Raw genomic sequence first — 18600 nt, 5'->3', positions numbered from 1 at the left:
GTTATCTGTGAACTTAGTGATGAAGGACTCAATCCCTTCATCCACGCCATCGATAAAGGTATTGATCAGAGCTGGCCCCAGCGCAGAGCCCTGAGGGCCGCCCCTGGTGCCGGGCTGCCAGCTGGACACAGCGCCATTCACCGCCGCTCTGGGCCGGTCATGCAGGCCGTTCTGAGCCCAGCAAAGAGTGGGTTTTTATTAGTTCTGTAACCCACCCAGTTTCACCAGTTTGCTTATGGTTACTGTCATTGCAAAGCTCTTAATGGAAACTCAAGTATTATAATAAGGGAAATTAGATTTAAATATAAAACAGCCCAGGTTGGAAGGAACCTCAGTAGATCATCTGGGCCAGCTTCATTCGGATTTAATTTCTCTATCAGACTCACATCATTTTTTATACAGAACTGTTACATTGTTGATTAAAAACATGGTACAAATAGCATTGCATCACTTTAACAAGAACATCTTCAGCAGATAGATTTCCATTTTTCTTTTTTTTTCCCCTAAGTATTTTCATTTTCAATTCAGAAATTTTAACTTTTAAATGCATTTTTACAATGCTGCCACTGTAAGCATGTGTTTGCTGTTTTTTTTTTTTCAACAGAAAGCAATGCTATACCAGAATTGTTGCCTACAGAAAATGCTAAGATGGACAATGGAGCAAATGGTACCACACCCCAAATGAATTTGGAAGATTTGAGTAATATTAAACAACTGGAAGCTTTGTTTAGAGCACAGACATTAATGGCTTTATTTTCTGGTCATGGATCTTCTTTTCATCAGCAGCACTGTTTGATGGCATATGCCTGTATCATCCGTATCTGGCAGGTGAGATTATATGAGATTATATGTTGTATTGTGTTATAATAATGTAGCTAGTATATTTCACATTTCCTCATAATTTCCACATAATTGTGGTAGCAGCTATTAATTTGGTGTTTAGCTTTGCCCTTAGGGTTTTCTGTTGTATGGTGCAGTTAGCGTATTTTCTCAGGTTTAAGGATTAAACAAGAAAATTATTTTCCCCTCAGGAAAATGGAGGGGAGGCACTAAGGGTAAAAGCAGCGGGCTGTTGTTTCTCAGGAGTCCATTCATTTGTTTTGTGCAATATGTTCTCAAATTTTGTATTTTTTAATTTGCTAAGGAATCTCAGTAGTGGCAGAATACATACTGAAGACATTTCTGTCAGTTCTGAAGGTGGACCTTCATGAAATTGAGTCAAGAGGACTGTCATTTGACTGAAAAGGATTGTGCAATCTGGCAGTGTTCACTGATTGATTTCTCTAATTACTTTTTCATAGTTAGAGCATTTCAAATCGATCAAATCTACTTCACTTCTCATAGACGTGCCCAATTGAAATGGCTGTTCAGAATCGCAGCAATGATCATAGGAAAACAATTATATATTAAGTAAAGTAAATATTTGAAGGGACTAAATATGTACTTGATAATAGTAATGCAACAAATCATTATAGGAACAGTCTCAGCTGGGACCTACCAAGTAGATTGGTAAGCTATGGCTTGTGTATAATTTTACTTCAATTATTAGTGAAAGCCTGCAACTTGTTACCACTTATTTGTGGTAATTATGAGCAAGAATTTAAAATAAAATAAAAATCAGTTTAACATGTGATGTGAGACAGGAATTTGCCAAGTAAAAATGGAATATTGGTGTTTTCAAATTTATACAAGCATAACTTTTAATATCCAGCACTTGACTGTGCATCTCCTAGGGGGAAAAACTACCTGAAGAGAGTACTACTGTTTGAATAAGCTATTAAAACTAAAACTTAGAGTTGATGCTGCCATCAGTGCCAGTTGTAAAATAATGATAGTAATTCTAAGAATCATATTTACAGCTGAACAGTATTATAAAAAAAGAAATAACCATGTGGTATTAAGGGAATTAAAGTACTTCAGGATACCTTGTTTTGGCTTTACAAAGTAAAGCAGACCTGACTGCAGATATCTGCTTGAAAGCAGGCTCTTTCGTGTTAGGACTCCATAAATAAGTCAGTAGAAGGTTTTAAAATATTTTACAAAAAAATCAGCTGCCTCTGACTTTTTAAAGATGTGTCACCTTTAATTTGAAATTTTATTTTGTTTTGAGTATCCAGCATTATTTTTTGCTTCGTATTTTGTATTCTACTCTTGATTGCTCCAGCAAAACATATTAGTCTTCTCAAATTAATGTGGCTTTTGGTTTTGTTTTGTTGTTGTTTGTTTGGTTGGTTTTGGTTTTGTTTGTTGTTGGGGTTTTTTTGTTTCTTTTTAATTTTAGGTAAAATTAGAATCTGTGCTCCTGCTTGTACAGAGAAAGTTTTGATTGATTCTTTTGTATGCTTAAATATTTGGAATTTTTTTAATATAATGTTCAGTGCTAGCATTGTAAAAGACCGACCCATAAGGAGTACAGAGTGACTTTGCTGCTTTGCAGATTACCTCCTTATAAAATTCATCCCTTGTAGAAAATGAAGCTGGTTAGACTAATGGTTTGGAAAAAAAAAGAATTGCATTTTCAACCGTATAAGTTAAAAAAAGGTAGTGTAGTATTTATCCAAGAGATGATCTTATCTTTTGACAGTTCTGCTGTTTAATTGCATTGCCATGTTTGTACAAAAAATTCAAGCATCTGGGAGTATCTGAAATTGTTATTTTACTGAAGAAAACTATTATGCAAGCAGACTATGATATGTGACAATTGTTAATAGCTGTAGATACTGACTTGCAGTGGATAATAACTATTACTGGAAAGTGAGATTATTATTGTTATTAATATTGCAAATTGAAATTAATGTAATTTTTTTATAATCTAGGTGTCATTGTCAGCATCAGGGATTATTACAAAAGCATTCTTAACACAACCTACAAGTCATCAGAAAGTGCAGTCAAAAACTCCTAAAAAAGACAAGGACAAAAAGAAAGAGAAACAAGTAAGACCCACGTTTATGTGGAATCAAAAGAACCCTCTCTTTCTTAGAGGTGTTTCTCTGGGCTCGTTTGGTGAATAGTTCAGATGCTTTACTGTGCCCACTCTCATAACCTGGGGAGAATTTCTCTGTGAATCTGTGGATCATTCCTCTACTCTCGATCACAGTCTTGAGAGATCATGAATTTACAAATACTTTTTCTTTTGTTTGTTGCCTTGGTCAAGACGCTGCTATTTTGTAAAACCCACAGTCTAGAGATCCAAAAACCACCCCAAATTTGACAAAACTTAAAGGACATTAAGCAAATGTGTTCATTTTTTAGCCGAATATTTAACGTCAATAGGATTGTTAGTTTGATCTCATAAGTGTTCTTGCTTTTATTATAGGTTGAAGTTTCAAAGGAGAAACCTAAAGGGAAAGAATCAGTTGATTACCTACCAGAAAATGTGGAAGAATGGGCCCAGTATGACTGTCCCAATGAAATAAGAGATACTTTCAAACAGAAAACAAATAGTTATGGTATTCACTGGGACAATTTCCCAAAACCTGTAAGTATACTCCTCAAAAATCTAGAGCATTTACTATTTAGGAGTAAATCAGTACCGGAAAATGGTTTTAATTTAGTTTTTATGTCTGTGTATTTTCAGACAGTTGTCCCAAATATTTTTGTATTGTAGTATTCATTAATACTTCGAGGTGTTGGCCTGTTCTCTGCATGCTGAAATGAAGCTAACTTCGAGAAGACATTTACCAACTTTCTGTGTACCTTGCTGCTCTTTCCTCTAGAAAGTTTCTTTATGCCTTTTTTCAGGTTTATTTTGGAACTGAAGATGTAATCATTAATTTAAAATTTATTTTCTACAAAATTAAGTTTATACTGACTGAATTTTAAAAAATTTCTTTTCAGACTTGCACTTTGTATTTTATGGACCTTTTATCAAAAGAACTACAGAAAATTTTTTGCCCCCACTTGATTCTTCCAGTCTTTCAGCTAGCTGAAGTTATTGCTAGTGAAGTGCTGGAGTGTAGAAGTCTGTCTGATCTCTATCACCTTCGGTTTGTATCCTTTATTTATTTTAAATAAAAGAGAAACTGAATGGAGTGGACCATCCATTAATATCTCAACAGTAGTAACAAGAATTTTTTGTGACTTACTGTTTTATATTTGTAATGGATTTTTATTTATTTTCTTTTAAAATGCATTTTAATAGAATTTTGGTGAATAGGTTTGTTGGAATCAAAGCCATTAAATTTATTTGTTACAAAAAATGATCTCCCATGTGGAAAGAATATGAGATTATGAAGTCACGCCACTTTCACGTGAAAAATTTTTGAAATACTGTATTGTCATCTAACTGAAAAAAGCGAAGTCAAATTTCTGTAAAAGTGTTATCTATTAAGTATTCAAAAGGCAGACTCCCTATTTGCATCAAAAATAAATTCTCCACCATTAGGGCACAAAGAAGTTGCCCTGGTAAGTGCATTTTTAGAGAGATTTGTCTCTGTGACCAAAATTATGTTATTTCTAATGGATGCTAACCCCTAAAAGTTGTGATTTAAAAGTATTTAATATGCATGCAATTGAAATTCTTGCCATTTTAGTTAAAGCATTTTATAATGCTTTTTTGGTAGGTATTAAATAATGATTGCTTAATAAGTAACGGTCATAAGCAATAATTGTTTATTTTCTGATGGTTTGTGAAATACCACATAATGAATCTTTAAAATGCCTGAAACTGATCTCACCGAGCAGAGTAGATGTTCATGTATACAAATATACCTGTTTCTCTGCCAATTGATTACTGAGTTGCTTTCTTTCAAGACTAAAAGGGACTTTCTCTTAGGAAATTATTTTCACCCAAGATTTGCCAGACAGTTTTTTTTTTGTTGATTCCTCAAGACTGGTGTTTATTTCATGGTATTTTATATGTATATATCTATGACCTGATGTCTATATATGATTAGACAGATGTGTAGGAATATATTACTCTTTAATCAGGACAGAAAAGTAGATTAGCACATACACATGGAGGGGCAGGGTGGAGGTGGTTGCGTGTTATTGTGAAACCATAGGAATATTTTCGTAGTTTTAGTACATAATTTTTGCCATTAAGCTGGAGTGATACAGGTTTGATGGACTAGACTGGGCCTACTGGTGGATGTCCCATCCTGGAAGTGTTCCAGGTCAGATTGGATGCAAGGGCATCTTTCACAAAGATCATCTAAAGATAAGATATCTTTAGGAGTTCCTTCCAGCCCAAACTATTCTTTGATTCTGTGGCCTCGGTCTATAGGTAATTTTCCCTGCCTTTATTTACAATCTTTGTTATTGCCAGCATTAATCAAGACATGAGAAGGTAGGATTGACAAATGGGGAATATGTGCTATGTATATATAATGTACTTATATGAAGCAACATATGGAGGATTCAGGCTGTTTTTTAAACATTTCTTTTTTTAGAATTGCCCTGATATGCTCAGATTTAAAACTGAATCAGGCATCTGTGTATCATGAGAAAGCTGCTGGAGATGTATACATTAGTGAATTAGAGCAAGCAATGTATGTATTTTCCCTTCTGAGGGGGTATTTATTTGGGATTGTTTTCTCTATAGTTAATGAGCGTTGTTGGGGGAAAACAGTGAAAGAAAATCTTGGAACACACCTTTGGTATATTAGCTATGCCCTAAGATTCTGTGCAAGTTTGGTTAGTGTTTATCTACAGAGTAGTATATGGTAAGGATTCTGAACACACTAATACTTTGTTATGAAATTCTTTTTCAAATATACTTGAGTTTACTTTTTTGTTCCTGTGATTTAGGTGTAGGCAAGAGATTGCACTGGAAAAAGAAAAAAATGTATGCATGAAGACAGAAGAAAGAAAAGTACTATTTGAAAATGCTCAGCTTAATGGTAGTAGGAATGAGAATATCCTTACTTCAAGGGAAAAGGTTTTTATTTCTCCTTCAGTTTCTATACTAAGTTACTCTTTCCCTTTTTTAATGCACTTGCTAGTTTGTTTTTAGATAATACTTGAGAAATACATGAACACAAAAATTATAAAAAGTGCATGCTATCTAAATTCTCCTAGCAATCATCGGAAGCTGTGGTTTGCCTGGCATATTATTTATATTAAGGAGAAACAAGATTGGAATCTTTATTCTTACAAAGTAAAACTACTTTCCTACAAATGGATTTGGAGACTAATGCAAATGGATTAAAAAGACTGAGAAGCAAAAGAGATACTGTATTCACTCTTGGTCTTGTTTTTTCTCTTCTTTCTCCATTACATCAACATGTACTGTTTTGCTTCTGTTTTCATATTGTTTTAAGGGCATGCGAGTATTTCAGCTCTTTCCTGTCTCTTTTTTAAGAAGATAATTGCCTTACTGATTCTTTAAATCTTAGCTTCACTTTGCTCTTTTTTATGGCAATGCTGTCTGGATTGTCATCACACCATTTTGCTCTTTTTGTATATTTTTCCCATACTTGTGCATTGTTTTTCAAATTACTAATCCCTCTCAATTCACCTCTTTTAGTTGTTGTAAATAGTATTCCTCTTTTAGTTTTAGTTATTACCAAAAGTCAACTTTGTAACAGCAGCATATCTGAAGTAGGTAATCTGTCATCCAATTAGTTTAAATAGTATCTACTTACTAGTTCAATGCCTTGTGAGGATTGTAAAATCCAAATCTCATAAACTACCTGTTGTTCTTGTAATATAATGTTAAATTTTGAAGTTAGAAAATACAAATACAGCTGAAGTGTGGGATGGCCCAGTTAACAACTTGTATTCTGTCTAGATTTTTTGACATTTATGAAGATGTAATACTCTAATTTTTTCAGGGGTTTGAGGTAAATGCAGTAACAGGAAAAGGACTGAGTGCACTTTCTTTCCCTCGCTTGTGGATTGAAAAAGCTGAAGTACTAATTCAGCTAGGCTTGTATCAACCAGCAAGGCTTCTGCTTTCAGAGGCCCATGCTGCTACTCAGGTACAGTACAAATTAAATAGAAAAAGAAACACTAATAACATGTGTAGGGAAAATGCAATTATTTGTTGGAGTAATAATAATCAACCTGCAAAGCCAAGCCTTCTCCCACCACCCCAAACCAATTTCTTATTACATTTCAACATATGTAATATGTACATTTAAATATATGGCATTTCAGTCCAACTTTATGGGAGTTGTCTGAAGGTTATGTAAATTTCTGAAGTAGTGTCAGCCCCTCTGTCTGCTTTGCAGTAGCCTTGGAAGATATGGGTATATTTCGACCTTATTTGTTTAAATAGGTGGGAAAAGTACAAGGTTTGTTAAGAAGAGAGAGAGAGCATTTAGTCCCATCCTCTCAATATTTTGATCATTTGAAAGTCTGATTATTTAATTTTCAACTTCATTATGGATTGTCTGCAATTTTTTGATAAAACTGAAATTATTTCCTAGAGTTCTGGCAGATCTGAAATAAGTACCCATATGTTCCACCTAACAGATTTGTATCATCTCATGATTATGAAGGATTATACATTACAGATATTTTCCCTATATCTAACATTTTCCACTTTAGCCCTGTGCATCATTATAAAAGTTTTTGAAATATAATAATTGCAGTAAAACATTTACTTAAAGAAAGTGTAATTGATATCCTGTTATTTTGTGTAATATTTTTTCTCCTGTAAGAAAACACAGCCTATGTAAATTTAGTACAATCATGAATACTTTGAATAATAATATATGAATGATATTCACGAATAATACATGCCCCTTTATAAAGCATTAATTGAGCATTGTATATTGAGGAAAGTTCAAAATACATTAGTGAGGACAGTAATTTTAATTATGTAATTCGTCAACAGAATCCTGTATGTCTGTATGCTAGTACACAAATATTATACAAGATTTGTTCCTTATACAGGATCAGTTATATAGCTTATAAGTAGTGTAAAGCAACACTGTGAATTTGCTGGATCTCTAGTGTATCTGTACTGTTGACAAAAAAAATCTTTCATCATCACATTTCTTCATCAGACACTGACAAACACTAGCAGATATATACATACTAAATAATAGCAGAAAAACAGTTTATTTGACTGGTGAAATAGAAGGTACAGGAACAGAAAGAAATATGAAGTAGATGCACCATAAGGATTAACTAAGAAGTTCAGCAGATTCTTGGGGAAATAGCATTCACTTTTTATTTCCTTAAGGTTAATATAAAATATGGACAGACAAAAATATGAATAGCAGTAGTGGATTTTTAGTGTATACAACACATCTCTGTCTTTCTAGGCGCTGAGGGCCCTATCTGATATGTCAAAGTGCTTGTACTTACTTGCTGTGTTGGCTAACCTGGAAAGAAACCACAGACAAGCTAAAGCACTGCTTGAGAAAGCACAGCTTCTGGGAGGAGATGAACAATTTTGGTATAACAGTACCCTTAGTCTAACAGAAGCAATTCTAGAGGAAGAGGAGGAAGGAAAACAGAGCATGGTAAGGAAAGTTTTTGGGTTTGGAGATTGTGGTTTGGGGTTTTTTTCAGCAATGCTCTCTCTCAGTGAAATATTACAGCCTTTCCATTTCAATAAAAGCAAAATTAGGTGTTAAATATAGTTAAATTGAGTTAAATTTTCTCTTTCTCTAGTTATTTTCTCTGAGCATATAACAGACATTAATTACAGGTTCCAAACAGCTGCAGGACAATCAGAATGAGATTCTACCCACAGAAGTTTAGGATGTTCTTATGATAAGTTGTATGTTCTCCTATTGCAATAAAACCAGTTATAATCTAGTATGTATGACTAAACTCCCAGAGATCTGATTCTCTTAACTGATTTCTTTTGTATCAGTATTATTTTCTATTATGCTTTTCTTTCCCAAGTGTTTAAAATAGTTTTGCAAATATTATTTCTAGATTCTGGGAGATACTTCTGTAACACTTTTTTTTTTTTTTAACTAAAGCCCTATAGCATCAAAATATCCATTTACTGTTAAACCCTGAACTTTCATGAGTTTCAGCATAAATAAAGTCTTATATCTGTGATGATCTAACCTTGATAAACTGTTCAAGGCTGTGTCATGTAGAGGGATTATTTTGATTTTGACTAAACTCCTATTGTCTTTTACTGTGTACCTCCAAGATGAATCTGGCTCCATCTTCTCTCCTTGTATGTATGTGCACCATTCATGTAATCATCAAAGTATCTATGTATGATCATAACACAGAGAGGAGGACAGAGTCTTAAGCTGTGCCGAGAGCGATATAGGCTGGATATTGGGAAAAGGTTTTTTATGGAAAGAGTGATCAAGTACTCAAATGTTCTGCCCAGGGAGGGGGTGGAGTCACCAGCCCTGAATGTGTTTAAAAAAAGCCTGGATGTGGCGCTGGTGCTATGGTTGAGGTGTCGGGGCTGGGTTGGACTTGATGATCTTGAAGGTCTCTTCCAACCTGGTGATTCTGTGATTCTGTAACTCAGACTTTCTAGACTTCTTTACAGTTATCAGGAGCTAGCCATCTTCAGGATAACTAACATGTTGTGTACAAAATTTAAGCTTTCTAAATTAATGTTTATTATTATCTGTAGACATTTAAAATAGAATTGTGAAAATTCTGGTGTTACCTGCAGGCTTGTGAGATATTGGAACATACTGTAAGTGTGCTTCGATCTACTTTGTTGAAGAGACCTGGCAGGCAATCAGAATTGGGTTTTATGATTGCATCCCTTGAAGCCAGGTAAGCTGTATTTTCTCTAAAATATGCCCAGCTTCTAAAATGCAGCTACATTGCAAATATATGTACTTTTATCAATGCTATCTTATTTTATGGCAAATTCTGTGAATTCTCAAATATTTTTGTTCTAAGTAATTTATGTGGTGGTTTGGTTTTTTAAAGTTTCAATTTCTTTCCTAAATTCCGTATTTCCTTCTCAAATGCTTGCATGTAGCCCCACTACCTGTTGTGTTGGTAAACTAGGCACCACAGCCTATCGTGCATAGCTCGCAGTGCGGGTTACCTAAAGGTGCAGTGTATATTTGCCTTTGCAGAGGTACCTGTTTGAACACTCCCACAACACTACTGCAGTCTGCAGTACTGACTTCTGCTCTCAACATGAACCAAGAAGCCTGTTCTTGGTGAAACTAAACAATTATTTCAGTTATACTGAAATACAAGCACAGAGACCTTAAAATGTGTTGGTGAAGGGTGAGTGTACAACACTTACACTCCTGTCTTTCCATAGATGGGAAGCTTTTCTAGAAAAGGAAGACTGTTATGAGTCTTCTCAGTTCATCTGTTCTTAGAAGACTGATTAGGAGGAAGATGGATAATTAAATACATGGAACAAGTGATACCTCTTCTCTAATCTCTAAATATAATATTTGGATTATTTCAGAATTACTATAATTTGTAAAACACACAACTGTGGTACTTTTTGTAGACTGCTTAGAATTTAAAGGAAGGCAGAGGTAAATGTGTTTGTTCTCAAAAAGCCTGTGCTTTCTGATTGCTATCTTGTATTTCATTTTTCTTTCCAGAAAAGCACTTATTCAGATACATTTTGCCCAGGATCATATGACAATTGATGCCAATTCTGCTCAGTTGCCACACATTCTACAGGAATCCTACAATAAATTAGTTCAGCTTGAGAAGGACTTTCTTCATCATGGGCATAAAAACTACAGTGCTGAAATACTGCTGGAATGTGCAAATATTTGTTGGTACGAATATGCCTCTACTGAAAAAATTTATTTAGGTTAAACTAGTCCATGAAGTGTCTTGTTTGCTTTTTATAGTCTAATTAAGATGGAAAAGAGCAGGTAACATAGGTAACATAGTTAGATTTTGTATATTGGTGCTAGATGTCTGTTTGCATTCCTCATGTATTCCGTATTCAGAAACATACTGTAAAATCAAAAATTATTTACACTGAAGGCAGAGTTTTCTTTTGTTCTCTTTTGAGGTCAAAACAAAGTGTTTGCATCTCTTAAATCAGATTTTTGACTTCCCATTTGTAGACATATTTTAGCAGCCACACCAGTCATTCTCTAGTATTTACAGGCTTTTGCAATTCTTACTGTTGAAATGTTTGTCCTGGATTGCCAAGCAAATAGTATTCTATTTGCCATCTGTATGGCAGTTGTCTTCTGTCAAGTGGGCAGTTTTCCTTATCTCTTCCACACCCACTCCTCCCTCTGGGGAGACATCTGCTGATAACAGCTACTGAATGTCTCTGCATGGCTGATAAGAACGACAGCATCCCATTGGGAGATGTGAGCCCAGAGGGAGGAGCCAAGCATTGCTGCCCTGATATAATCCAGGGGGAGGAGCCAAGCATTGCTGCCCAGATATAATCCAGGGGGAGGAGCCAAGCATTGCTGCCCGGATATAATCCAGGGGGAGGAGCCAAGCATTGCTGCCCGGATATAATCCAGGGGGAGGAGCCAAGCATTGCTGCCCGGATATAATCCAGAGGGAGGAGCCAAGCATTGCTACCCGGATATAATCCAGAGGGAGGAGCCAAGCATTGCTACCCGGATATAATCCAGAGGGAGGAGCCAAGCATTGCTACCCGGATATAATCCAGGGGGAGGAGCCAAGCATTGCTGCCCGGATATAATCCAGGGGGAGGAGCCAAGCATTGCTGCCCAGATATAATCCAGGGGGAGGAGCCAAGCATTGCTGCCCAGATATAATCCAGGGGGAGGAGCCAAGCATTGCTGCCCAGATATAATCCAGGGGGAGGAGCCAAGCATTGCTACCCGGATATAATCCAGAGGGAGGAGCCAAGCATTGCTACCCGGATATAATCCAGAGGGAGGAGCCAAGCATTGCTACCCGGATATAATCCAGAGGGAGGAGCCAAGCATTGCTACCCGGATATAATCCAGGGGGAGGAGCCAAGCATTGCTACCCGGATATAATCCAGATGTTTTGAGACACCAGCACAGCTTTCTGCACTGGATTCCCAGAGGAACAGCAGCTGCCTCTCCTTCCCCTGGATCTTCAGAGGAAGAATCCATCCTTCTCTACAGATCCCCCTGCTCCAGCAGAACCACCCCTGACACTGCAGGAGGGCTGAGCCACAATTCCAATGGCACTGCCACCAACACCCTGACCCACAGGGTGTCAGGCTGTGTTCTGACTCTGGCAGTGTTTAGTTTACTGCATTGTTTATTTTATCTTTTTATACTCTTCCCTATTAAAGAACTGTTATTCCTGCTCTCATATTTCTTGCCTGAGAGCCTCTTAATTTAAAATTTATAGCAATTCAGAGAGGGGGGGTTTACATTTTCCATTTCAGGGGAGACTCCTGCCTTTCTTAGCAGACATCTGTCTTTCCAAATCAAGTCAATGTTTTACTAGAAACTGCTGCAATAGTAAAAGTGCATAACATGGTATTCTGGAATCCCAGCTGTTTGCAAGGCACCCCTTAAAACAACTGAGATGTGTTTTGTACCTGATACACTGCCATTGTGTTGCTGCTAAAAACATCCTCTAGAATATGATCTGCCTTTCTTCTCTTTGAATCTTGGCATCTTCTTGCATTGCAGCCGTACTGTTCTAAGAGTAAGACCTTGGAAAAATAACTTGTAAAGGTTCACTTATTCTATTTGTACATTTCAAAAGCACACATACAAATTTTATATTTTTAATGAATAATTGAGCTATTTGATCTATTAATTGATTCATTGTTTTATTATATATGTTCAACAGTGTTGATACTGTAAAAATAAGCACTTTCTTATGTTAGTTCTTTTGAGTTTATGGTTTTGTTTTTTTGTTATTTTTTTTTACAGGAAGACTGCCAAGCAGGAAAGGAACAAAAGAAACAAACACAGTCACTATTTAGATGCGTATAGTTTAGCTCAGACAGCAGTGTCCAAAACAGAAGAAGTATTTCATAACGTTTGTAGTTTATTTGCATTTAATGAGGTATTGGCCTTTTTTACCTTAATAGTGGAAAGGAAACCTAGTTTAGTTGTAATATTCACTTATTCTTAGATAATCTCATTTGGGGCTTCCAGGATTTATCTTCTTGTAGCGATAAACATTCTTTGTATATAGAAGGAAAAATTGCATGCATAAGATACATTTGAAAAAGGTATGAAGAGAGGATTTGTTTGGTCTTTGTCAAGTTTATTTAATTCTGGCATTTATCTAATAGCTGCAAAAGCAAAAAGTATAAATTTGGAGATATTTTTATTTTGCTAAATACCTTGAAAGTTTAAAATTCCTCAAAATGTGTTTCTTCTCAGGAAAACCAAAAAGTCTTCACAAAATATTATAAACAAAGAATGTCTGTCTTCAAAATAGTGTGTTTTGCGTAATGAAAGCCTGCAGCCTACTTTGCTAGTGTGTATGTAGCATTATTAGATATTACATATTTGTACCAGGTATATAAAACATGAAAAACAAAAACCCAGCTGCTCTTACTCTATGGAGCTACTTTGATTGCCTTGTCATGTATTTGACATCATTGGAATTTTTGTTTTAAATTACTTAAATATTTTCATTGCAACATTTCTGCTCTATCAAGGTGGTAATGCTAAAATGTTTGTTTCCGTGGTTAAAATAAATACAGTATTCTAACTTCTTATGAGGTTAATTTGCAAGAATATTTGAAATTAGAATTCTGTTTTCTTTTGTATTTCAGAGTAAAAATGTTAGTATCCCATTAATGAGACAACTAGCCCTTAGGAAAATAAATCTTGTGGAAATTCTTTTGGATATTTTTCATCTTGTCATTACTGAGAAAAAGTTTATAAATCTGGGAGAAGAATCATTTCATGAATTTATGGAGGAAATCAGCATTGAAGGTGATGCAATAGAACAGGTAATACAAAATGTTTAGTCCTATGACTTGCATAAAAGGTATAACAAGGTTTTCCATAGGATAACTTCTTCCGCTACTGAGGAAATGGGTTCCCAGAGCAGTCATGAGTAGTTTTGTAGCAGCAGAGGTTGAAGTGTGTGGTTTAGCCTTGGGGATGGTTTGCTGGCCTCCCTGCCCTTATCCCACGTTTTCCTTGGCACTGGTTGAACTTTGATTATGGATGTCACATTGAACTTTTTTTTCTTAATCAGTTGGTAATGAATTTGTACATCTATTAAAGATAGCTCATTTGTAGTTGAAAGTATAATCACATTTAGCATATGAATTTGTATGTGAATACATATGTGTTGCATTTTTTTAAATGCATTCTTCTATCTGTGTGGGGATATATGAGCAAATAAATATAAATATGTATTTTACCAGGATTGGAAGTATATGAAACGCACCATGGCTCATATTGCACTGGCTCAGTTAGCAAACATACAGAATCTTTGCAAAGGCTGTCCCAACATCGAATCCAAGTGCCTGTATCTAAGTGGAAAAACACTTCATTTACTTGCCATCAATGTAGATCCCATATATTCAGAGATTTACTGGAAGCCAAATGTTACGGTATGCATTCTTTTCTTCAGTTAGATTTATTTTTCTGTGTAAAGTTTATCTGCTCTAATATTTTTTTATATACATTTGTATAAAAGCTGCTCTTTATGTAGGGCTAGGTTTTGTATACTGCATGCAAGCCATAATAAAAATGGATGGTAAAATGAGTAATTTCAAAAACATGTTTTTGCCTGCATGCTATCCTTGTGTAGCTAATTTTTGATTTGTTTGTGAGATATGCTAATTACAACATTTTCAAAAGAGAGATAGAAAAATTCCTCTAATGCCTTAAAGGGTGAGTGAGCTATGGTCTGTGAATCCATGCAATCAGGTATTGATTTGTAGGTTAAAAGCTTGGGTTTGCAAATTCCTTCTGTGTTGCAGTAAGAATCCTTGTAAAGAACCCTTGTGAAAAAAGGAGAATTGATAGAGGCATTATACATTCAGTGATGAATTAACGTTTTCAGAAGAAATGAGTGGAGGACAAATATGAGAAAGTCAAACTCTCAGAAGTTGTATGGGGGGGCTTTTTTAGTTTGTTGGTCATATTGCCTTCATAACATACTAACAAATTTTGATGGTTGATAGTATTACTAAATCTCTTACCATGAAGGAATTAGGATAGTGATTTCTTTTAAGATTAATTCAGTTTCCACAAAAGCTTACATGAAAGAAATGAAGCCTGCCTTACTTAATGGAGTGATTAATTATTCATTTTTTTTAAAACTGTGATGGGTAGGAAGATGCTATATCAGACACCAGAAAATCTTCGCTGACTTCAGCAGAATGCAGTGAACAGGACGTGACAGAGAGTGGTTTATCAACTAATAAATGTCAAAATGATGAATATAGGAGGAAAATACAAGAATTAAAGGTATATTACTTTGAGCTTGCATTAGAATTTGAGTGCTTTCTTTTTATGGAATAATACTCAACTTATCAGTTCTGTTTAAACTGATAATGGAAATGTTGTAACAAAAACTTGATCTTAAAAACAAAAAAACCTACAAAACACTTTGCAACGCACAGCTTTCCATCACTCAGCTGTGGAGCTCAGTCCTGCTCCTCAGTCAATTGTGTGGGAACTCCTGAATGAGCTTATCCAGTTTCTCTGAGAAAGAAATAATTTCTCCTTCAGTGGTTTCCCACTGTTTGAGCATGTAGCAACGAGGACTGAATGCACAGGCAGTTTCTTTCTGCCTCACAGATAAGACTTCTTAAGGGAGCATAACATTTTGCAGATTGGGAAAAAAGAAATTACTTCAGTCACAAAACCTTTGTGAAACTCAGTGAGCTGATCTCTGTTAATTACTGCTGTTGAAAGCACACTAGGAATTGGGAATGTACAGTTTGTGTTGCTAGTAAAATCAATAAATACCTGGGGTAAGAAATGTGTGGGTTCATTTGGACTAAATATGTTAACTGTCCAAGAAACAATTGTATTGATCCTTGGTTCTGAACTGCTCATACTGCCTTGAATTTAAAGTCTCCTGCTGAGTACACCTTTTATATTAAAAGAAATTACTTTGTTAGACCAAGTATTTTTTAATGTTGTAAAACAGATGTTCGAGTCTGCTAAAAATGATTCAGTATTTGCATATTTTGATCATACATTAAGTGCCTTAAAAGGAAAATTAATTAAAATTGCTCATTAAAAAGCAATATTTATCTTCTCTAATATGCTATAATCAGTATATGTATAACAAATCCTTAATATTAACCAATTTTAATATAAAGCTTTTTATTTTTTGTCCTCTAGACACAACAAAGGATGGCTCAAAAGTATCTTTCTCAATCCAATGAGGCTTTGCTGCAGTCTGTGGCTATTGCATTCAGTTATAATGTTACTGATGTACTGGCTCTTGCTAGTTTGGAAATGGCTGAATGCTTTCGACAGTTTGATCCAATTTTAACTAGCCAGTATTTGGCTCTTCATCAGGTAAGGCAGCCAATGTTTGTGCTGCTTTTCCGTGGGAGGATGTTTGAAGCTGCAAAAATGAAACTGTATTTGCATAGTCTGAAAATTGGCCATAGAGAGCACATGTAGGGTTCCACATATAAGAACCAGAGTGTAATATAGGTCATCAAATATATGGTATATTTGCTAAGCTCAGAACATCAGATCAGTGGTTTGTTAACAATTCTATCACCTGCTGTGTTTGACCTGACATTTTCATTGACGATTGCATGCATGAAAAAATTTTAGTAGGAATAAATTACTACATGGTCATTAGCAAAGATAAGACATTGCCAAAAAATAATTTCATCCTTCCCTAACAAATAATTTTAGAAATCTTTCTCTGGATTTGTTCAATCATTATTTTGCAGTGGATAATTCAGTTTATGTTCAGTTTCTCGGATTGATACCTGCACAGCATGGTCCCCTAGATGGCTTGAAGGTGTATGCATATGAGTATGTGCCTCCATCAAAGAAAAGATGCAGAAAATCTGTAGGGCTTATATTCCCTGTATCAGGAACAAATAACCCATATTTCCTAGTTCAAATGACAGGATTAGTATGTTTGCTGAAAGAAAAGTTTATATAGTCTTACCCATTATTTTGCATTTTGTAGAAATCTGCTGTGTGGTATGATGGGTGTCCATTAAAGCACAGAAACAGAAAAAACTCAGCTTACTTGAAAGGCTAAGCTAAGAACACAGTATTTACCATTCCATGTAGACCTCAGATGACTAAATGCAGGAACCTTGATGGTAAATGTAGACAAAGAAATTAATTCCAGCTATTTGTATTTAAGAAATCTTCCTTAGTTATTGTCAGACTGTTTACATTAACCTGTAAAACAAACAGCAGTCTTCTGCTGGTTCATCTCACCTTTCAAGGTAGAGGACTTCTCTTCAACAAAGATATATATTATAAAGACATAGCTTATATATTTATTCATTTTATTTTTGTGAAGGCAAATAAATAGATGTAAAAATTTTGCAGAGTTGTTCAGTGTCTGTGATGATGAAGAATATCTTTCTAACTGCTACGTCCAACACGAGCAGCTCTCAGCTGGCAGCGTTGCTGCATCTGCAGAATCAGTTAAAACACAGCAGAAACACAAGTGATCTTCTAAAATGTGTGGAACAGCAACTGACTGCTAATTCAGTGGTAATTTCTGAGCTACTTATTAGGGGTTTATTATATGTTATATAAATGCACACAGAGAGATATATGTGTGTGTACGGGACATGAGTTGGTGGTGGGTTGGCAGTGCTGAGAGAGTGGTTGAACTTGATGGTCCCTGAGAGCTTTTCCCACCTGAATAATTCTGAGATTCTAAGAGCCACCCCTGTACCTTCCCCTGCTATCAACATCTTGCCATGTAAACCAAGTACAATTTTATATAGTGTTTATTGGTGAACTGTCTCTAGCAAAACTTTTTTTTCAAAAGTAAATGTTGCTATGAATTATTCTATAATTTCCTTTGCTAATACTCTGCTATTGTTTGATAGCATTTTAACTTCAGAAACTGTGTAGTGGCCGTAAAGGTCATGTTGGTATGGAGAGTGGACTAAGATACAGTATTTGTTATTTGTTTTAAATAATATTTATAAGTTCTTCTGCACTGCACAAAAATTACATGATCATAGAATGGTTGAGGTTACAGAAAATCTCTGAAGGTCATCTTGTAAACCCCTCCTCCTCAAGCAAGGGCCACCTAGAGCTTGCTGCCCATGACCATGTCCAGATGGCTTTTGAATTATCTCCAGAAATGGAGGCCCCACAGCCTCCTTGGGCAGCTTGTGCCAGTATTTCCTGTTGCTCAGACAGAGCCTGGCACCTCTGCTGAGTGTGTGATCAGTTTTCTAATGAAAGAACTGAGAATGGGGTTTATAAAGTCTATGAAAATAATAGTGCTTTTGAACTACTGTACAGGCATGGAGAAACCTCTGTATTCCTGTTGAACATTTTAATATAGTGGATGAATTGCCATCCAGTTTCTGCATAGTTATTCTCCAGCATTCAGAAGACAGGTATAAAATTTCATCATTTTGATTTAGCACTGTTTGTTACAAAAATAGTCCTTTTTTTGTGGTTGAATATTGCCTTTCACTTCTAATTTTGATGGACTTGAATTTTAGGATAATGAACTAATTAATATATAAATAAAACTGCCTGTGGCTCAATGTTATGTTTTCTGTTCTTTCCATTTCCCTAATTATCTCTCAAATCCCCAGAGTCACTTGAAAAGTTTCAAGCCATTCTTAATATGATTCCTAAGTTCTGTTGAGAGTTTCCT

The 18600-nt window shown here is 35.4% G+C and overlaps 1 protein-coding gene across 1 annotated transcript in view; it reads left to right on the top strand.

Annotated features, from left to right (window-relative positions):
• Positions 1-18600, top strand: part of CFAP46 (cilia and flagella associated protein 46) — a 69533-nt gene that overhangs the window by 34971 nt on the left and 15962 nt on the right. The window contains exons 29-45 of the mRNA XM_074545472.1: positions 605-828; positions 2817-2933; positions 3317-3478; positions 3838-3986; positions 5391-5489; positions 5749-5878; positions 6774-6920; positions 8214-8414; positions 9548-9654; positions 10455-10637; positions 12717-12852; positions 13574-13753; positions 14177-14365; positions 15093-15227; positions 16113-16292; positions 17301-17468; positions 18237-18334. Coding sequence (XP_074401573.1) covers positions 605-828; positions 2817-2933; positions 3317-3478; positions 3838-3986; positions 5391-5489; positions 5749-5878; positions 6774-6920; positions 8214-8414; positions 9548-9654; positions 10455-10637; positions 12717-12852; positions 13574-13753; positions 14177-14365; positions 15093-15227; positions 16113-16292; positions 17301-17468; positions 18237-18334 — 2605 coding nt within the window. The remainder of the gene's footprint in view (positions 1-604; positions 829-2816; positions 2934-3316; positions 3479-3837; positions 3987-5390; positions 5490-5748; positions 5879-6773; positions 6921-8213; positions 8415-9547; positions 9655-10454; positions 10638-12716; positions 12853-13573; positions 13754-14176; positions 14366-15092; positions 15228-16112; positions 16293-17300; positions 17469-18236; positions 18335-18600) is intronic.

Source organism: Zonotrichia albicollis, chromosome 7 (genome assembly GCF_047830755.1).
Source record: "Zonotrichia albicollis isolate bZonAlb1 chromosome 7, bZonAlb1.hap1, whole genome shotgun sequence".
NCBI lineage: Eukaryota > Metazoa > Chordata > Aves > Passeriformes > Passerellidae > Zonotrichia > Zonotrichia albicollis.
This window is presented reverse-complemented; position numbering and strand designations above follow the sequence as displayed.